The following is a 20369-nucleotide window of genomic DNA, read 5'->3' as shown; positions in this document are numbered from 1 at the left end:
AGTTGAACACAAATTCTAACTGATCCATGCTTCAAAACACCGGTTCTATGGGGTATCCCAGGGAAAAAGTCTTCTCCAGATAAATAAATTGAGAGACTACTACTTTAAACAATGGGAAACCTGTCTTCTGGCTGCACTGCTTCTCTGGATGCATGGTCCTGTGTGGGCGAGGGCAGGGACAATGCAGGAACACTGCTTGCATTTCTTGAATCACAGAACTTCTCTCCCTAGGGCCACTGTGTGAGAATCTGGTGTTTTGTCAAATGCAGTTTGGGAAATGCTAGACTACATGACTTCTTCTGATTTCCTTCCTTCTGAACGTTTCATGATTCCCCACCTGGAGGGGACCAAGTAGATGGTCAGCCCCACAGTGGCCTTGGCGTTCACCCTCCATGGGACATAAGTGCTCATCAAAGAATTGAGGCCTGTGGAGTTGGTTGGAAAAGGGCAATGAAATAGATAAACTAAAAGACTCAAGGAGAGGACAAGCCTTTTAGAATTTTGAGTACTCGTTCCTCTTTCCAAGCAGCGATTAGCACTTGCCTCCAGGAATAATAATAATAATAATAATAATAATAATAATAATAAATGATGTTGAGACAGCCAGCATTTATTGAGCATTTATTACACACCAGGCACCATATTTCACATGGATGCTCCCATGCAACCGTCACAATTGCCTAGTGAGAAAAACACCTTTAGTTTGCCTACTTTGCAGATGAAAAACCTAAAGCCTCTCAAGAGATATCAAATGTTTATCTGGAGTCACTCAGCTACTACCTGACAGAACAGAGACTCTCGACCCCCAAAGCCCACCAACTTCAATGACTCCAGTTCCTCCACCTTCCTTTGCCAAGCACACATTTTGTTTATATACTGCGAACTTCTGCATGATACTTCTGCAGGTGTCCCTGTGAATTGGGTGCGTACATCCTGATTGGCAGACCAGACTGGGAATTCTCAAGGGCAGGCCCTGTACCCCCATGGGCTCGGATATGTTCTTTTCTCCTTTCTCTGTACATTGCCACAGAATTTTGAGACCATGTCTCCACCATGCTGGGCCACCCAGTCAAAGCTGCCTCTCTGACATTTATCACGGACTTCATGGGAGGTAAGATGTACTCAAGTGAACCTGAGGGTGAGGGTAATGAATGGCGCAGGTGGAGGCGGAACCAAGAGGCAAACTCTGGGATGGTTAGCTCCAGCTAAGTGCATCCTCGGTTCCACATGTGTATCTGTCAGGGTGCTTAAAACCAGTATCGTGTGTCGTATGGATTGGGTTCACACCAGGTCTCAAGTCCCCAGCCTGCCACCTGAGACCACCAAGCTCAATCACATCTTCCATTCTCTGGACTGGAAAGTATTCGGAACATGATAAATAGCCAATCCTCAAGCCTCATTCAAAACATCATCCTTTTTACAGTACAGAATAAAATACCTGACCCATAACCACAAATATCAGTTCCTTTCCTCCCAGACCCCTTTCCTGGCTTACCCACATAAGCCTCCTGGAGTTGACCAGTCCAAAAACAGCCCAAACTGCCCCAAAGCTTGGATCACAGGGGACTCCCCATCATTCCTGGTCTGTCTAGTTACACAAGAATGCCCACGACACATCCAAGGCTCTGTCTCTTCTCGGTTTTCCCCTTGACCTCCACTCCCTGTCCTTCTCTGCCATGCTCCTGCCCAGGGGGCCAACCTCTCCAGAATGCATCACCCAGATTCCTGGGCTTCAGTGCTCAGTGGGATTTGACCCACGGACAGCAACTGCAGGGGACTGGAGGGTGGAAGGAGAGAGACCTTGGGCGCTTATTCTAGTATTCCCTTTCTGCTGTCAGTGGTGGTGCTCCTCTAGTGCCACAACTGTCAAGGGGCCCTAACCCTTGAGCTTCAGCTGGCACAGGGCTCTGATAACACATTTCTCCCCCTGGCCCCGTCAGGCACAGGGCTGTTAACATCTTCCTGCTGTTGCTCATCCCTGGGTGTCTCATCATCTCCTCTAGGACCTTCTCTCTCTGAAGATAGTCCTCTCATTACATTCATATCACTTAAACCAATTTGGGAGTGCCAACTGTTTCCTGCCCAGAGCCCGACTGATACAGACTCCCATGTACATTCTCAGAGCCACCATCTACCCAGGACTTGCTCCCAAGAGTCCCAATTTTGTGTGATTTTCTTCCTTTTAATTAAGGTGAATTATACGATGTATAAATAAACAAGAGGCAGGGAAGAAAGCCATCCCCAGCCTTAGGTCCATAGCAAGCACCACAGCAGCCAGATGAGGGGCTCACTGTTGCAGAACTGAGCACCGAGGTTCATGAACCTGGTCAAGGACAGAGGGCTGCACAATACGGGACAGGGCACTCAAGGCCAGCACAGTCTGTGTCACTTGGATTGGGCTCGGACCAGATTCCAAGGGAGAGGGGGCTGGAACAAAGAGCAAGGCACATAAAAGAGCTGAATCAACTGGGTTTCAATAAGCACCCAGAGAAGAGGCCAGTGTGGCTTCATTGTCCAGTAAAAGAAAGGGAAGCAATTCCTGGCGGTGGGCACTTTCCCACTTTGGGGAAGGATGTTTGCAAGAGGAACAGAGCAGTGGCTGTATTTAACCAAAATCAGAGGGATAGCAAATTTCACCGAAACCAGGCAGCTATGATGGGAGAGACAGATCCTTTCACCCTGGGGCAATGAGAAATACTAGAGACTGTTGGTCCCATGTCCTTATCACAAGGATGTCAGGATGACAGTTGTGGCCACTTGCCAGCACATGTAAGAAATCCCAGGAACTCTCGAGGAAGGGGTGGGATGAGAGAAGGCTCTAGCGATTTTCTATATGGAAAATCAGCCAGAGAGTTGATGTTTGGTTTCTTTTAGCATGACCCCATTTTGCATTTTACTAATATATCAAAATATGATCCCAACAAAGCCACATATCAGAAAAAAAAAAAAATAGGTCATGATCTGTAACTCAAAACCAGGGATTACCACAGGGCCCAGGGTAGATGTCCGGAGAACAGCCCCTTTGAAGATGATCACATCTACGTAAAATTTCCCAGAAGAACCTGGAGCAAACAGGAAGCACCCTCCTATTCTCTCTTCAAAGTGTCTATTTGCCAACAGGCAGAGGAGACAGGGTAGGAGTCTGTGCCCATTTTAAAAAATTAACCCTTGGGGCGCCTGGGTGGCGGCAGTCGGTTAAGCGTCCGACTTCAGCCAGGTCACGATCTCGCGGTCCGTGAGTTCGAGCCCCGCATCAGGCTCTGGGCTGATGGCTCGGAGCCTGGAGCCTGTTTCCGATTCTGTGTCTCCCTCTCTCTCTCTGCCCCTCCCCTGTTCATGCTCTGTCTCTCTCTGTCCCAAAAAATAAATAAACGTTGAAAAAAAAAATTAAAAAAAAAAAATTAACCCTTTTAATTAAAAAATATTTTAGCTATCTAAAGATATAGATAGTAATAAACATTCGTGTAGCCATTACTCAGTATAAGAGAGAAAATATTCCACATATAAATGGAGCCCCTTCTTACCCCTCCCTGGTCTTCCTGTCTGACTTCCCTGGAGGGAGCCACTTTTCTGAATTTACTGGTTATTCCAAACATGTGGGGTTTTTTTAATGTTTATTTATTTATTTTGAGAGTAAGAGAGAGCATGAGTGGGGCAGGGGCAGAGAGAGAGAGAAAGAGAGAGAGAGAGAGAGTGAGAGAGTGAGAATATCCCAAGCAGGCTCTACGCTGTCAGCACAGAGCCCAACACAGGTCTCAATCCCAGAAACCATGAGATCATGATCAAAGTGGAAATCGAGAGTGGGACACTTAACCTACTGAGCCACCCAGGCACCCCACCAAACATGTTTTTATACTTAATTATACATGTAAATATTTGTAAGTAAAATATTATTTTGTATGATATTAAATTCAGTAGGAATGACATCCTTCCATAATTTGCTTTTGCATTCAACATTACTTCCACTTAATATTATATCTCACTAGCACATCCGTTCATCTTCTCACTGTAATGCATAGTATTCCATTATATGTACATATCAAACTCTAAAGAGTTGGTCTTCTGGTTGACAGAAGTTTGGGTTGCTTTCTAACTCTTAAAAACCATGCTGTGCTCTTTTCCTCCCTGGCTGTCTAAAGCTCGACCGCCATCATGAATGACACAGTAACTATCCAGACCAGGAAGTTCATGACCAACCGACTACTTCAGCGGAAACAGATGGTCATCGATGTTCTTCACCCCGGAAAGGCAACAGTACCTAAGACAGAAATTCGGGAAAAACTAGCCAAAATGTACAAGACCACACCAGATGTCATCTTTGTATTTGGATTCAGAACCCATTTTGGAGGTGGCAAGACAACTGGCTTTGGCATGATTTATGATTCCTTGGATGATGCAAAGAAAAATGAACCCAAACATAGACTTGCAAGACATGGCCTGTATGAGAAGAAAAAGACGTCAAGAAAACAGTGAAAGGAATGCAAGAACCGAATGAAGAAAGTCAGGGGAACTGCAAAAGCTAATGTTGGTGCTGGCAAAAAGAAGTGAACTGGAGATTGGACAACAGAAGGAGTAAAGAGGCTGCAGGAACTATCTGGTGATTGTGCAGATTTTTCATGAGAGGATTAATAAACTAAGAACTTAAAAAAAAAAAAAACCATGCTGTAGAGAATATTCCCAAACACAGCTCCTTTTCATAGGTATTAGACTTCCTCTAGATTTACCTAAGAATGAAACTTCTGGGTCATAGGGCAAGTACATCTTTAATTTTACTAGACAGTACCTAATTGCTCTCCAAAGTATACACAATGTAACCCCCTCCATTAGTGAATGGGTGTTATCTCTGGTTCTAGATCCAACACGAAGAGTGTAATTCAGAGGAGGGGGGGATCTGGTAAGTGTGAAATGATGTCTCCCTGTGATTTCAATATATGGTAGGCCTTTGATTCCCAGCAAGGTTGAACATCTTTTCCTATGCTCATTATTCTATAGCATCACTGTACTGTTAGAACTACACTTGCATGCTTTGAAAAACCAAAGAAAACTTTCTTTTAATTTATAAAAGTTTGAACAAGTTGAAGTTCATCACTTCCTCATTGGAAATCTCGGGAGAGGCAGGAGGAGCTGTGGATGTAGGCACAGGGAAGACTGCCTTTTGCATACTGGCTTTGAGGCCGGGATTTTTCAAATGAGCCCTAACTTCAGAGATAAAGCACATGAAGCAGAACTCCAGTAATCCCTGGGCAAGTTGGAGAACACATCTTTTTAGACCTTGTCAACGTTGTCCAGGAAAAGTTTAGCATGCTTTCACGGTGCCCTTCGCCCGTAAGAGGCACACTAGGTGGACACCACAAATGAACTGAAGGAACCAGAGGAACCATCGGTCCATCTTTCTGCTGCAGGAAGTACCATGTACTTACCATCCCAACAGATCAAATCACTCCTCTAATAACAGAGGCCTGGAAGGAGATTTCACAACTTCCTGACATTCCCAAACACTCTTAAATGGAATCTGAGTTAATCCACTTTGAACACCTCCCTCTCATAGCATTGATGTCATGGAATAGTACTCTTCGCTTCTGGATCTTTCCTTGACAACACTGTTAGTACGTTGAGGACTCCTCTTAATACCTCCTGTCCCTGGCACAAGGACAGATGAAGTAGTTTGGAAATGCAGGAGGGCAGGGACTGTATCTTATTCAACTTCAAAGTTTCAGGAGGCATTTGATTATGTTTCTTAAGGGAAAGCGTTTCTTCCACACTAAATCTTTTCCAAGCCGGAAGACCAGAGTAAACATGGAAATAAGCCCTCTCGCTCAGAGCACAGAACTCTAGAAAATACCTTGGGATGCTTCTTCTCCATGAAGCCTTCCCTGACATCCCCCACCTCAAAACAATCCCGCCTCCTCTGTGACTGCATTGGTACCACACTGTGCCTAGTATTCCCATGGAAAGCAAATTATCTGGCAAACAGCAATAATAAAGAGGGACAGAGTACACACCGTGTTCCAGGAACTATTCTAAGTACCTTACGAGTACTAATTTTGTCCTTCTTTGGGGTAAATACTATGACTGTCCCCGTTTTACTCAGTTTTGAGGAAGCTGAGTCTCAGGGAGGATATAGTTCTGGAAGTGGTAGAATTTAAATTTGGACGCTAGCAATTTGACCCCAGAATCTACACTAGGAGCCACTAGGCTACACCAAAGCCACTCCTGGCTAGACGTACATAAGCGAGTCAGCGCTTCTCGCTGTTGTTCTTGGTGAAAATGCAGCTGTGCACTTCATGAGAAATTAATTACCCTTTGCGTCCTTATCTCTGACACCCACATCAAATCCCCAAGGCCCTGAAGAATTTGCTGATCCCATCCTTGTTTATTAACGAGAGCTCCAGGTCACATGGGCTTGCCATACACGCACCGTCTGCCTCACTTGAAAAGACGGAGGCCCCGGCGGCGGCGGGGGGGTGGGGAGCGAACCTTGCTCACAGCACCCCCTCAGCACGCGGTGACTTACACCAGCGCTTCTCAGATGATTGTTGAGCCACCGCCACCACTGATAACTATGAGTCACCAGGCGCTTTGTACTTGTCGTAACCCCTATGCCACAGACCCCCTTCACTCCTATGCCACAGGTATTACTGGCATTTTCATTTCACACATGATGAAAACCCCAGGCTCAGAAAGGCCAAATTGCTAAATCCCTTCTCTAAGGAAGTTCTGCTAATTAGTGGATGCTATCAGAATAGATTAGACACTCAAACCTAGACTCCCCACAACACAACATCTTTTGCTACTCATTAAGTTGGTATCTTTTATTTTTCTTCTTTGCCTGTATGCACATCCGTACACACAACTAACTTCTCTTCCTGGACCAGTGGACTAGGGGTCAGATCAAAAAAAAAGAGGGAAGAGGGCACCTGGATGGCTCCGTCGGTTAAGCATCAGACTCTGGATTTCGGCTCAGGTCATGATCTCACAGTCGTGAGATCCCACCCCACATCAGGCTCCATGCTGAGCCTTGGGATTCTCTCTCTCTCTCTTTCTCTCTGTCTCTCTCTCTCTCCCTCTGCCCCTCCCCACTCTCAAAATAAACAAAGATTTTTTTTAAAAGATGTTCCATGAACTGTGAATGAATGAAAGAATGAATGAGCACATGGAGTAATGATATAAGTATTCCCTGGGTGCTAACTCTGTGCCCGTCACCCAGCTAGGTGCCACAAATACCACAGTGACTAAAGCACAGCCTTAGCCTTCTGGGAGTTTCTAGTCTGTTACCACATGCATCTCAGCGGTAACTAGATCTGTGAAAAAATTCACCTTGTCAGAGCCTAGTCTGAGCAAGGAATGGTATGCAGAAGGGAAGAAAGCCAGGCGCTGTTTTAGCATCAACAGAGGAGACTAGAAGCACATCGCATGGGGGCAATCTCCAGACACACAGTGTTCTGAAAGAGTTAAAGAGAACCTGTAGGCCCCACTGATCAGGAGAGCAATGCCCACTCAGGTTCCCAGAGGGTGAGCCTATGTCCCAGTTGACCCGGGACACTTACCCAGACAGCGCCAATGGATGCCTGCCTCCCCAGTGTCCCCTCCAGTGACCCTTTCACTCTTGAACAGGCCCTGGTTTAGACAGTAAATTACATGGTCGTCCTTGCCTTCCAGGAAATTTATGACCTTTTCCAACAGCCCCTGGGCAGGAAAACAATTTGGCTTCTCAAGGTCATTGAGCTGGCTTCTTTCTGCTCCTTTGTTACAGAGTGTCTCCTCACAGCCACCACCCTGCAACTGGCCCAGGCTCAAGGGTGCCACGCCCCGCATCGGTGCCCATGTCTCTGTCCAGTGTTCACACTGAAGCCCAAACTATTCACCATCAGATCCCAAAACGTAGGAACCTTAAGTCCAAGGACATCTGTCTTATATCCTGGCTCTGAAAATTTCTTCCTGTGTGATCTTAGACAAGCCACTCCACCCTTCCGAGCCTCAGTTTCCTCATCTATAAGAGAGAGTAACAGCACTCATCTCATCTCATGGGACTATTGCAGGAAGTAGAATGAGTGAAAAAACCCAGCACAGTGCCTCGTATACAGGACGCACCTGCCTGCAGCAGGCTTTCTGGAACACGTGAGCTCTCGGACATAAAGGGCACGGATAACATGAACACCTCAGGAAGCCCAGTAAATGACTGGGCCTCAGGCCCCGGCCTTACCAAGCTGGAACTGCTTCTTCCTCTTTACAGAACATGGAAAACATGGCACAACCACTTCGTAAAACTGACGGTACCTCCTGAAGCTGACCACACACATTCCCTGGGATCCAGCATCTCCACTCCCCGGACGTACCAACGGGAATGCACCCATGGGTTGACCCAAGGACAAGTGCACAAATGCTCACAGTGACACTGTCCGCTAACCACCTCAATCTTGGCAACCAGCCATATGCCCATCAACAGAAGGGCGGATGCATCAAGTGTGTGATGGTCACATAATGGAATGCTACACGACAGTGACAATGAGTGGTCTACACAACAACACTGCGCTGAGCAAAAAGAGCCAGACCCCAATGAGTACACACCATATGATTGCATTTATAGGACGTTCAAGAATAGGCAAAACAAGGGGCGCCTGGGAGGCTCAGTTGGTTGAGCATCTGACTTCAGCTCAGGTCATGATCTCATGGTTTGTGGGTTCAACCCCCACGTCGGGCTCTGTGCTAACAGCTCAGAGACTGCAGCCTGCTTCGGATTCTGTGTCTCCCTCTCTCTCTGCCCCTCCCCTGCTCATACTCTCTGTCTTTCTCAAAAATAAACATTAAAAAAAAGAAGAACAGGCAAAACTAATCAACTGCGTTGGAAGTCAGGATTACGGAAGGGGAGTAGCCAGAAGGAGGCATGGGGGCTTCTTAGCCCAGAGACAGTTGGGAGGCAGGGGCTTTAGAATATTCTGTTTCTTGGGGCATCTGGGTGGCTCAGTTGGTTAAGCCGCTGACTTCGGCTCAGGTCATGATCTTCCACTCCGTGAGTTCGAGCCCCATGTCGGGCTCTGTGCTGACAGCTCAGAGCCTGGATCCTGCTTCGGATTCTGTGTGTGTGTGTCTCTCTCCCTCTGCCTCTCATGCTCTCTCTCTGTCTCTCTCAAAAATAAATAAACACTAAAAATTTAAAAAAAAAAGAATATTCTGTTTCTTGATCTGGATACTTACTACACAGGTATGCTTAGTGGGTGAAAATCCATTGGGCTACATACTTATAAACTGCATTTTTCAGTCATGTTGAACATCAACAAAAAGTTATAAAAACTTTAAAATGCAAAATGTATTTCTTTTTGTGGTACAGAGTAGATCAGACTAAGTAGCACACTGAGCAAAGCCAGTCAGATATTTTACTTAATAATATAAGTAAAGTGTTGCTCCCCCCAACCCTACAGCTCTGTGCCGGGCACCGTGCAGGGTGCTGGGTGAACAGGGCTAATGAGACTTGGTGGCTGTCCTCCATCATCATCATCGCTAACATTTCTTAGTGTTCCCTATGTGTCAGCCCTGGTGTCATGGCTTCTTTTTTTTTTTTTTTTTTTACCAAATCATGCATGAACTTTATCTTTATCACAACCTATTTTACAGATGAGGAAACTGAGGCCCAGAGAGGTAAAGTAACTCACGCACGACGTCACAGCTAGCGAGAACTGGAACCTGAATCTGAACCCAGGGGCTGTGCCCATAAATCCGGTCTATCGGCTCTGGTAGCCCCAGCTTTCACTTAGACAGGCACAGACATCAATAACATGACCCATTCAGGGCCGCAGTGATGGGGAATCATCATCTGTGTGTCTAGAAAAGGCAGTTCCTAACTCTGGGCAGCTCCTAGCCCAGTGCCACATGACAGGTAACAGACTGATAAATATGTTGACAGAGATTAAAAAGAAAAGGGTTAAAATGGCCTGGCCCTACTACTGCCCCAAGTCCACAGAAACTCTGAGTTTGCTTCAAGCCACCTTTGGCGGTGTGGGAATACTGACCCATCTTCCTGCTGACATGGAGTTTACTCCCTTCCCTTGCCACCTGGTCCTGGGACCTTGAGGCTGGGGAACGCGGTGTCTGGGAGGAAGTGAGGGAGGGTTGACACTGCCCTCCAGGAATGTGGTCAGATATTGAGCTGTGAGTCTAGGTCCCTGAGTCGGGCACACGGTGCATCCATCACACAGGCAAGCTTTGCTTTGGCACGCGGGCAGGCCATCAGTATCTGTGACCCGAAAGGCTGAATATTCAACACAGCACCAAAGGTTGCCCCCATGCTTAGGACAAAGCAGAAAGAAACAAACACTCCCTAAGGGCAAATCAGATCTGGCAGAGACCCATGCCGGCATGACGTGAATACCTATGTGATATGGGGGCAGGAAGGCAGCCTCCCAGTGGACCAGCAGGGTTCTTGAGACTGCGCCCCTCAGTATTATAGAAACACTGGCAAGATGCAAAGGAATTCCCAAAGGTCAACTTGTCCAGTGCCCCCCATCTCCAGACAGGATGGCAACAAAGCCATCCTGAGCTTCTACACAGATACACCTACATCTGAGCTTCTACACAGATACACCTACACCCATCAGCCTAGCATGGGGAGGCGGGGGCAAATGAAAATTTGGCAGTAAAAATTAAAACATTTGTTCAGTCTATCCAGTTAGGACACCACCTTATTTGTAAGGAAACCTAGTTGGGTCTCACCTAGAAAACACACAGAATAGAGCACAAGAATGCACTGTGTCATATTCTAGAAATAATGGACTAGAAAGTAATGGACTGCTCCAATGTGGAATTTAAGATACAAAACAGATGATCATAAGGGAAGGGAAGCAAAAATAATATAAAAACAGAGAGGGAACGGGGCGCCTGGGTGGCTCAGTCGGTTAAGCGTCCGACTTCGGCCCGGGTCACGATCTCGCGGTCCGTGAGTTCGAGCCCCGCGTCAGGCTCTGTGCTGACTGCTCAGAGCCTGGAGCCTGTTTCCGATTCTGTGTCTCCCTCTCTCTCTGCCCCTCCCCCGTTCATGCTCTGTCTCTCTCTGTCTCAAAAATAAATAAACGTTAAAAAAAAAATTAAAAAACAAAAAAAAACAGAGAGGGAGGCAAACCATAAGAGACCCTTAAATACAGAGAACAAAGTGAGGGTTACTGGAGGAGTGTTGGGTGGGGGGTGGGCTAAATGGGTGAAGGGCATTAAGGAGGATGCTTGTTGGGTGTTATATGTAGGGGATGAATCACTAAATTCTATTCCTTAAATCATTATTACGCTAGATGTTAACTAACTTGGATTTACGTTAAAAAATGCAAAATACAAAAATACAAAAAAGAGAAAAGAAAAAAGAAAAAAGAATGGGCTGCTCCAAAACAAGTTCATATGAAGTAGTCAATATTTCTGGAGCAGGCAGGGGGTTCTCTGGAAGGGCTCTTGAGGTCATCATCTCACCACGCAGCCTCAGTCAACCCCATGTGGAGCCCTGAAGCTGGGATGCCCTTCAGAATCTTCCCACATTGGTCTAGAGGGGCCAGGCCTTCATCACGCCCATCAATCATTGGATGCAGGTGACCCAAGAGAGGAGTGTGGGCAGGAGTGATGATAGGCAGGGCAACTCTCTTCAGTGGGCTGACCACTGCCAGCGCCACCTGCCACTGGGGTCAGGCCAGAGCGAGGGTCAGGGTGGCACAGTATATGCCCGCTACTCAGAGATTTGGCCCCAGGTGATCTGAGTGTAGAGTCTTCACGCCTGACCATTAAATTACACTGCCTGATTTGTTCCATCGGGACGGTTCTCCCATCTAATGGATCGGTCTTTGACATTTTCTTTTTTTTTAAAAATTTTTTTTTTTTTTCAACATTTATTTATTTTTGGGACAGAGAGAGACAGAGCATGAACGGGGGAGGGGCAGAGAGAGAGGGAGACACAGAATCGGAAACAGGCTCCAGGCTCTGAGCCATCAGCCCAGAGCCTGACGCGGGGCTCGAACTCCCGGACCGCGAGATCGTGACCTGGCTGAAGTCGGACGCTTAACCGACTGCGCCACCCAGGCGCCCCGGTCTTTGACATTTTCTACTGCCTTCCTGCATGGGCAGTGATGGAGGAGAACCAAGCAGGGAAGGCTAAACTGATGAGAAGGTGGGGGGGTTGGCCACAGGGCCTGATGCCCAATAGCTTTCCCAGGGGACAAACGAGGCCCACACAAAACGTGCACTCATATCCCAGATGGTCGCCAGGGCTAGGTACATCAATCACTCAGCCTGAGTGCCAGAATGCAGCTTTCCTGGGTGATGGATGCTTCATATGTCAGACGCAAGGACCCAAACTGGTGATCATCAGGATGAAACCATGTTTAATAACTGACTGATGTTAAAATAAATAACCCCACAAGAATGGCATGATCTCAAATATATAGAGCCGTGGGTGTCTTGGCCTAAAGAAATCAGACAAAATAAAAAGAAGTTTGATGCATTGCAGGGATAACCTTGATAGATGCTCAAGGGGAAGAAAAGTATGCTGCAGAGTAATGTGCAGCTAGACTCAGTTTCATGAAAAACATTCAAACAACAGCCGCTATGCCTGAATACACACCTGCAGGTATTTGTATGAACAAGGGAAAAGACAAATATAATCCTAGGCTATTGACATTAATTGCGAGGGTGTGGAGAGGGGGTATTCACTTTCCACTTGTCTTTTTGTATTTCTAGATGATGCCCATTCACTTGTTTAAGTAAAAATTATTCATAATTTGGAAAAATCAAAGAATATGCTTTTTAAAGTATCAGCATCGTGTCATGTGCATAGTGGGGTCCCATATAAAAGTATTATTTCATTTTCTCTCCCCCCTCACCTCCATCAGGGCAGCTCCTAGTTGTCCACTAGGGGTTGATCAAAAGGCCGAGATTTTTCTGCGCCCTCCCCTTAATCATTAGAAGAGAACTTTATCTTAATATTCTTCCACACACAATATGCATCTGCCATCAAAATAAATCTGCCACTAAAATCTATAAAAATTATGCAACATGTTCTGTAGTCAAATGGCGATGCTGACCATAACAAGCCAACTCCCAATTATCTTGGCACATATACATGGAAAGCCCAGAGAAGCCAAAACCCGACTTTTCACCACATCTGCCGACAAGAAGCCAAAGGCTTGGTTTTATGTTTCTCTCATCTTTCCCTGTCCCTGGCTACTCCTCAGGAGAGGTGTTCCAGAGGGCAAGAACCAACAGAGAGTACAGAGATGGTCCACAAAGGGTCCACATAGTCTATAAACTGGGTGGTTCTATATGGTTGACTATGGGGATTTGTTCTTGCAATCCCATTAGTACCTGGGCAAAGCCCTACTCTTTCCTCAAGAGTTAATTCAGAAATCACGGAGTTAAACCAAGGGTGTAATTGACATTGTTGGGCTACCAGGTGTGGATTCAACAAGGCACTTTGACTTTTATGAGCGCCAAACATGTAGAAGGCATGAAGGAGACTCAGTTCTTCCTTGCCTGCTAATGCAATGTGTTAAATGTTATGACAGAGCTGTGTGCCATGTTTGTGGGAGTGAGGAAGAAGGAGTGATTGGGGCAGGCGGGGAAAGCCTTGCAAAGGGCATTACAGGGGGAAGCAGACACCTGAGCAAGCCTGGCAGGACAAGTGGACCAGGAAGACAAGGACTGAGGAAGGTCCTTTCAGGTAGACAGAACTATGAACAAGGATACAGAGGTAGGATATGCTTGTGACCAGGTTAAGTGCAATAAAACCAAAATTATCCCCTGGAGGAATGATGGGACTTGCTGGTCGACACAGCAGCCAGACATTCAGGAGCATCGCACTAACACACCCGGGGGGCCTGGCCTGACCTGTGCCATCTTAAAAGGACACCCGTTGGAGCGCCTGGGTGGCGCAGTCGGTTGAGCGTCCGACTTCAGCCAGGTCATGATCTCGCGGTCCATGAGTTCGAGCCCCGCGTCGGGCTCTGGGCTGATGGCTCAGAGCCTGGAGCCTGTTTCCGATTCAGTGTCTCCCTCTCTCTCTGCCCCTCCCCCGTTCATGCTCTGTCTCTCTCTGTCCCAAAAATAAATAAACGTTGAAAAAAAAATTTTTTTAAAAGGACACCTGTTACCTCCGAAACCAGTTTTTCTTCATCACCCCAGCTCATTATCTTTGCCTACCACATCCCTTACTCTGCCTGTAATCCTGGCTTTGGATTTTGACTTTAATCTAGTTCGTTTCCTTTCACTTGGTTAATTGCCAGAAACTACAACCATTACAGCGAGAGCTAACATTTGTTGAGTGCTTCCACGAGGCCAGGGGCTGACGATCCTCTCAACCATCCTGCGAGGGCCGTATTATTTATTATCATCCCCCTTTTTCAGGTGAGAAAACAGACTCAGAGAGGTAAATAATATGCAAGGTCTTAAAACAGGTAAGGGGGGCGCACCAGGATGCAAGCACAGGTTTGTCTGATTCTAGAACCCACATTCTGGACCACCATGCCGTCATGTCCCTCCCTAAGATATACTCTCTGTTCATGTCTGAGATTCAGAGCAGGAGCCATCAAACTTCTTCTGTTAAAGGGCCAGACAGTAAATATTTTTGAGCCATACAGTCTCTTTCACAACATTCAACTCTTGCCCTTTTAGCATGACAGCAGCCAGAGAGAATACATAAACAAATGTCATGGCTGCATTCCAATAAAACTTTACTTATAAAACAAGGCCAGCAGTCTGGATTTGGCTGTTGAAACTCCTGGCTCCTAATCTACAGTAGTTTGTTCATTCTTTCATTCAATTAGCCAACAATTACTGAGTGTCTACCTTGTACCCGGCACGACCCCAGGTTAGGGGGATACAGGGAACACCACACAAGTGCCTGCCCTCATGAAGTGTAATCTAAGCAAAGAGTTGGCTCTGTGTGTGTGTGTGTGTGTGTGGAGGGGGGTGGTTCACCCATGCCTGCTACCCTGAATATTAACCTTGGGACCCTTCACTCTTTCCTTAGACCTTAGGCTCTCTCACTCACACTTCAGATCACTTGGGGAGCTTACAAAACTGTCAATGCCTGGGCCCCACTCCCCAGAGATTCTAATTTAATTGCCATGGGGTGAGCCCAGGTTTTGACATGTTTACAAGCTTCCCAGGTGATTCTAAGGTGCAGCCAGGGATGCAACAGAACTGCTTGGGCAGCTATTGCCTTCCCGTTTCTTCCACTCACTTACGGTGTGAAAGAGGGGAAGTCCTTTAAGCTCTCAGATTCTGAGCTGTAAAACAGGGTGCAGGCCAATCTCATAGGATTATTCTAAGGATGAAATGAGGCCACATGCCTTTCAAACGGTAGGCCGTTACATAAATGTAAGGTACTATTGTTACCTTGTCATTATTATTCCGTTTTAATGGTAGGTACTGCCTCAACGACTTCTCTCCCCAGTTTTGACTTTGATTCTTTGAACCAAGACAGCGTTTGGGATTTCTAAAACAATCTGTATGGAGGGTTCGCTAATAGCCCGGGTTCATGGGTCAGTGAGCTGGTGGCCTTTCCTTTCTTCCAGGAGAGGATCACATGGGGCTATTTGTTTGACATGGGGAACACTGATCTGTGCCGCCTCACTTTTGTATTAAAGGTCTCCATCTCCAGGCTGAGATAGCTGACCTTTGAGCACTGATGTTAAGCCCTGAATAAGTAGCTTATTTGCTTTGACTCATGGACAAATGTCCAAAGCCATGCACTTTCTTAAGCTTAGAACCAGAGAGGGAGAAGGCACTAACATTTTGCTAAGCTCCGAGCACTTCGCTAGATCTTTCCCATATATATTTCATTTTCAGTACAACCCTGGGAAGTAAAAAGAGTCATTGTTTTCATTTGACAGATGAAAAAGGATCAGAAACAATGCATTTCTTGGAACCTGGGGATTCCAGAACTCAAACCTGGGTCTACTTGATTCAGAAGCTCCTTCCACTGCATGGCGAGGCATCCTACAAATAACTCAGCTCCCCTCTGGCCAGGACTCAGAGATAGAAAACTGCCTAAAGTTTATTTTTTCTAGGTTTTTTTTCCCTTTGCTCTTTTTTTTTCTGTGTACAGGAGACCCAGAAAGAACCCCACGGCACCTGTTAACACCCATAGTCTGATAAACCTTGCACATTACTAGCATAACGACACATACAAATCCAAAGAAAAAGCAATCTCCCTCTGCACAGCATCTTGACAGTGCAGTTTTATAACCTCATAATGAAACAAAAAACAAACAAACCAAAAAATGTGAGAAGGGAGCTGGAGAAACAGATACTGCCAGGAGCGAGGAATTCACTGATCCCCCGATCTGGGCCATCTCAAGAGAAGTTGGCCACTGGCTGAGCCTCTGAAAAGTCATCCCAGGCCACAGTTAAAGAGAGAGCTTGAACAAAACAGAAACAAATGTGATCTTCAACATCTTAAATGTCAACTTGAAGGATAACTTAAAAGCTCTGCGATGGGCCATGAGAACCTGCAGCTGCCCTCTCCAGTACTGTCCGATGGACTAGCCAACTCCCCAAGACAGTGTATCAACCGGGGGCAGCCGCCCCACCCCATATGCCCCAGAGATGCTTACAGATAGCTGAACGTCCATACTTTACAACCCATCGGAGTTGGCTGCTTAATCAACCTCCGACCTCAGGCTGGTTCTACAAGACTCACCTGGTTCTCGAGCTTCCTGCCCCACCCCCGCCACACACATACAACCTTCTCCCTCCTGAGAGATCTCCACCACAGAAGTGGTTTCCAGATCAGATACTCAGGATGCCTGCTACCTTCTCCCACATGCTCACGCAGGCTCACTCTACTGGTCACCTTCTCTAGAGGGCAGAAATACGGGTAACCTGGGCCCTAGGACTGCCACCCACTGGCCCTCAATAATGGAAAACAGGTGGCCAGAGCTGGGGAAAGGTCCTTTCCCCAAAACCTAGACTCCCGATGGCTGAAAAATGAAGAGATAAAATTATGCTATCCCCTTTATCAAGGATCTACAACATCACTAGCTCTGTTCTTAGTTCTTTTCCATAAATATCATTTTTGTAATAACTTTGTGGGGTAATTATCCTCCTTTTACAGATGAGGAAGCTAAAACGCAGAAGGAAAAAGTAACTTATATGCCAGGTTCCTAATTCTCTCCCAGGGCAATTTTCTCTGAGGTCTGCACTGTTTCCATCTTGCCGGGGTATACCTCAAGTCCAGCGCCAAAGGACACAGGATCCCCAAACACAGAGGCTCTGGCTGTGGAGACCTCCTCTGCTATCAAAGCCCAAGTTGTTCTTCCTGCCAGGTGTGTTTGCCCTTCGGACCTTCAGGGGAGCCTGAGAATGCATCCTCTCTAAATATTCTCATCTCAGAGATGACCCAAGAGCAGGCCAGAAGCTGGAGCTGACAGAAGAAGCAGGGAGATCAGTGGCCTGGGAATTCGACCTGGGTCTGAAGTTGTTGAAATGTCTCCCACAGCAATCCCAGAAAGGTTAGAATCCCACCAACGCTCCAGAAAAACCCCACGCGATGAAAGAGTTGAAAGCCCTCGACTGGCCTGAAGGAGTCTTCTGATGGGACGAGAGTATTTCTGAGAGTCTGTCTCCTCTGGGTCCCCCCTGCCCCTGGGTCTTCAGCCTTCTATTTGCAAATATTGGGAATGAGTGGCGATGTTTAAAATTGGTACTTCCACTGGCTCCACTAAAATCAAAGAAGCCTGTGCCTCATTAATGATTTTGCTGCCTCCCAGCCACCTGCAGGTAGGCATGCCCTTGCCTTTACCCCTGGATCCCAGGCTCTTCAGGAAGGGGCAGAGTCTAACCTGTTTAGTTTCAAAAACTCCGGGGGCGGGGGGTTGGGAAAGCAGACCCGGGAGAGAACATGTTCCCACAGAAAGCAGTAGGCTTTCCACCTCCCCCACACTCACCAAAAGAAAACACATTCACAGGCCTCCCTACTGGTCCTGCCCTCTCCGCCTCCCGCTTCCTGAACTCCTGACTTTTTTCAGAGTTCTAACGCCCAGGACAAGTTTCTCTCCTCTTCTTGTCCTGATGGGGGCACGAGTATTCACTCAGCATCCCAGGATGTGGAGGAACAGTTCTGAAAACTCAGGAGTGAGCGTGCAACTAGCCAGCAGCAAGACCATAATAGCCTAGTTGTTTTTTGTAAAGGAAGAACCACCGGGAGTCGGATGCAGCTCCCAGCACAGAGGAGAAATAGGCTGTGTGTGCTGTCACGGCAGAGGCCAGGACCATCCCCGCACAGTGACAAACGAATAAACATGAGCCTGCACGTGCATGCCTCGGTACCCAGCTACCGTTATGTGCACTTTTGTTTACACGGCCCTTGGGATGGTTTCCTTCTTCTTCATCACATTGAAAGCAAAGACATAACTCCTGAAGCGAAAACGAGTCTATTTCCGACACTGCTGTCTGCTTCCCTAAGGGTCAATTTGTGTAATTTCTAAAATCCACCCCAAATCTCGAACTTCCTGTGGGTCCGTTTTTACATCTAGATTTCCTCCCTGTCCTGTACATTCTCTCATTTTTTTTCCTAGGACACAGGGAGGGTCCAGCAACCTTCCTCCCACTCAAACGTTGTAGGCTGGCTCTGTTGCAAAATATAAAACCAGAGACCAGGCTAGGGCAGAGCTGAAAAGTCTCTCGTTGTGGTCACTGGTTCTTGGACCCAACACTGACATCCAGCGATGTGCAGTGGGCCATTCAGGGCTGGTGGACCCACACGGCCTGCACCCCAGCCTCCTATCTGAGAGCACAATCTCCCTCTACTTCCTAGGGAAAATCCATCCCCTCCAGTAGCCCACTTTTCAGAGAAATCCAAGAAACTGACACCAAACCCAGAAGAGGGAGAAGCACTAAACTAAACTTTACAAAGATGGGAAGTTGCTTTCTTTGCCCTGTAGACTTCAAGGAAAGCCCTCCAGGGAGTGTTCCCTGGAGAGGCGTAATCTGCCTTCCCACCTTCCCAGGAACTTTGCAAATCCACCACAGAGTTGTGGAAAAGTAGCCAAGGCAGAGAGAGAAGAGTTAAATCAAGCCCAGACCTCAGCAATCTGTGTTCAATTTTGATAAAAATCTCTCTCCCTCTCCCCCACCACCCCCCTTCCTCCACCCCACGGTTCAGACATGTCTCTTTATGTTAGGAGCTTGCATCTTGTTTGGGGCACCGCGGCGCTCGCTCCCCGAGAACCAGGCGCGTCCCTCACCTTGGGCACATGTGACAGACGCATCCATCCCTCTCCCGGGGCAGGACCCGACCCAGAACCGCAGTGTCCTGGCCCCACCGCCGCCTCCTCCTCATCCTCCTTACAATTAATTACCTGCCTCCAGACCGGATCCTGCCTTCCTCGATTAAGTCAAAGTCTCATTGCCTGATGTCAGGGCCACAGCAGGAGGCTGGGCGGCCGCCACAGGTGCCGAGGTCCCTGGAGTCAGGACCCCCTTTCTGGGATGCTCCTTCTCTCGCCCAAGGTTCCCCACTGCGGCTGAGAGCAAGAACCTCCCGCTCCCCCTGCCCTGCCTGCTGGCCAGAGGCCAAGTTTGCAAGTGGGAGCTGGGGCTTGGGAAGAGTTAAATCACCCGAATAAAGGCACAAGGCTGAGCCCCGGGAAGAGCCACCACCACGAAGTTGTCAGTTTGGGGGGTACCGGCTAACGTTCGTTGGTCCACTTGTGACAACAAGGAATCCGATTTCAAAGCCACACACAAAAAAAGCATTTCTTTAAAAAAAAAAAAAAAAGTTTTCCAAAGACACTTCCTGCGTCCAGATGTGCCAAGACCGACAGACAGACACACACGCAAATCACGCCCCGTACACACACAGACACGCACACAGGCCCCGGGAGCCCCCTCGAGGGCCGCTGGCTCCCGCAAACACTTTGCAAAAACACAACAGGCAGCCCGCGGAGGGGCCGCCTTTGCAGTCCCCTCTCGGCGGTGCAGAGAAAGCAAGGGGGGGAGAAGCGAGGAGGTGCCGGCAGAAAGCGCCCCGCCGCCCCGCCCGGCCCGGCGCGAAGCGGAGCAGAGGCAGGGCCGCGCACTTACTCCGAGGACCCCATGGCGCGGCCGCCGCTCCCCGCAGCCCCGAAGCCGCCGCCGCCGCCGCCGCCGGCCGCCGCTCGCCCCGGCTCCTCTGAGCGCCCCCGGGCTCCGAGAGCGGGCGGCGCGGCTCCCCGCCCGGCCGGCCCGCGCCCCCGCCCGCCCCGCTCTGACGTCAGGCGTCTTGGAGCGGGATATTTATGGCAAGGATACTCTGAACGTTCCCTAGGTAGAGTTCTGATTGCAGTTCCTTGGGATTTGTAATTTTCACACTTTCAGACAGAGAGGAGGGGAGGGAGGCAGGGCGAGCGCGGCCGGCAGGGCGA

The 20369-nt window shown here is 47.9% G+C and overlaps 2 protein-coding genes across 6 annotated transcripts in view; one reads left to right on the top strand and one right to left on the bottom strand.

The window, feature by feature from the left end:
- Positions 1–20166, bottom strand: part of DAAM2 (dishevelled associated activator of morphogenesis 2) — a 120198-nt gene extending 100032 nt beyond the window's left edge. For 2 of the 5 annotated variants that reach the window (XM_047858424.1, XM_047858431.1), the window contains exon 1: positions 20050–20140. The gene's annotated coding sequence lies outside the window, so the exon portion shown is untranslated. Of the gene's footprint in view, positions 1–19325; positions 19479–20049 lie in introns of those variants that run through there. The other 3 variants (XM_047858425.1, XM_047858426.1, XM_047858427.1) reach the window with 3 other exon arrangements.
- Positions 4113–4569, top strand: LOC125165474 (40S ribosomal protein S24-like). The gene has a single exon (XM_047858441.1). The coding sequence runs from the start codon at positions 4153–4155 to the stop codon at positions 4471–4473; it is 321 nt and encodes a 106-aa protein (XP_047714397.1). The 5' UTR covers positions 4113–4152; the 3' UTR covers positions 4474–4569.
- Positions 20167–20369: the final 203 nt, after the last annotated feature.

This window comes from Prionailurus viverrinus, chromosome B2 (genome assembly GCF_022837055.1).
Source record: "Prionailurus viverrinus isolate Anna chromosome B2, UM_Priviv_1.0, whole genome shotgun sequence".
NCBI classification, from domain to species: domain Eukaryota; kingdom Metazoa; phylum Chordata; class Mammalia; order Carnivora; family Felidae; genus Prionailurus; species Prionailurus viverrinus.
This window is presented reverse-complemented; position numbering and strand designations above follow the sequence as displayed.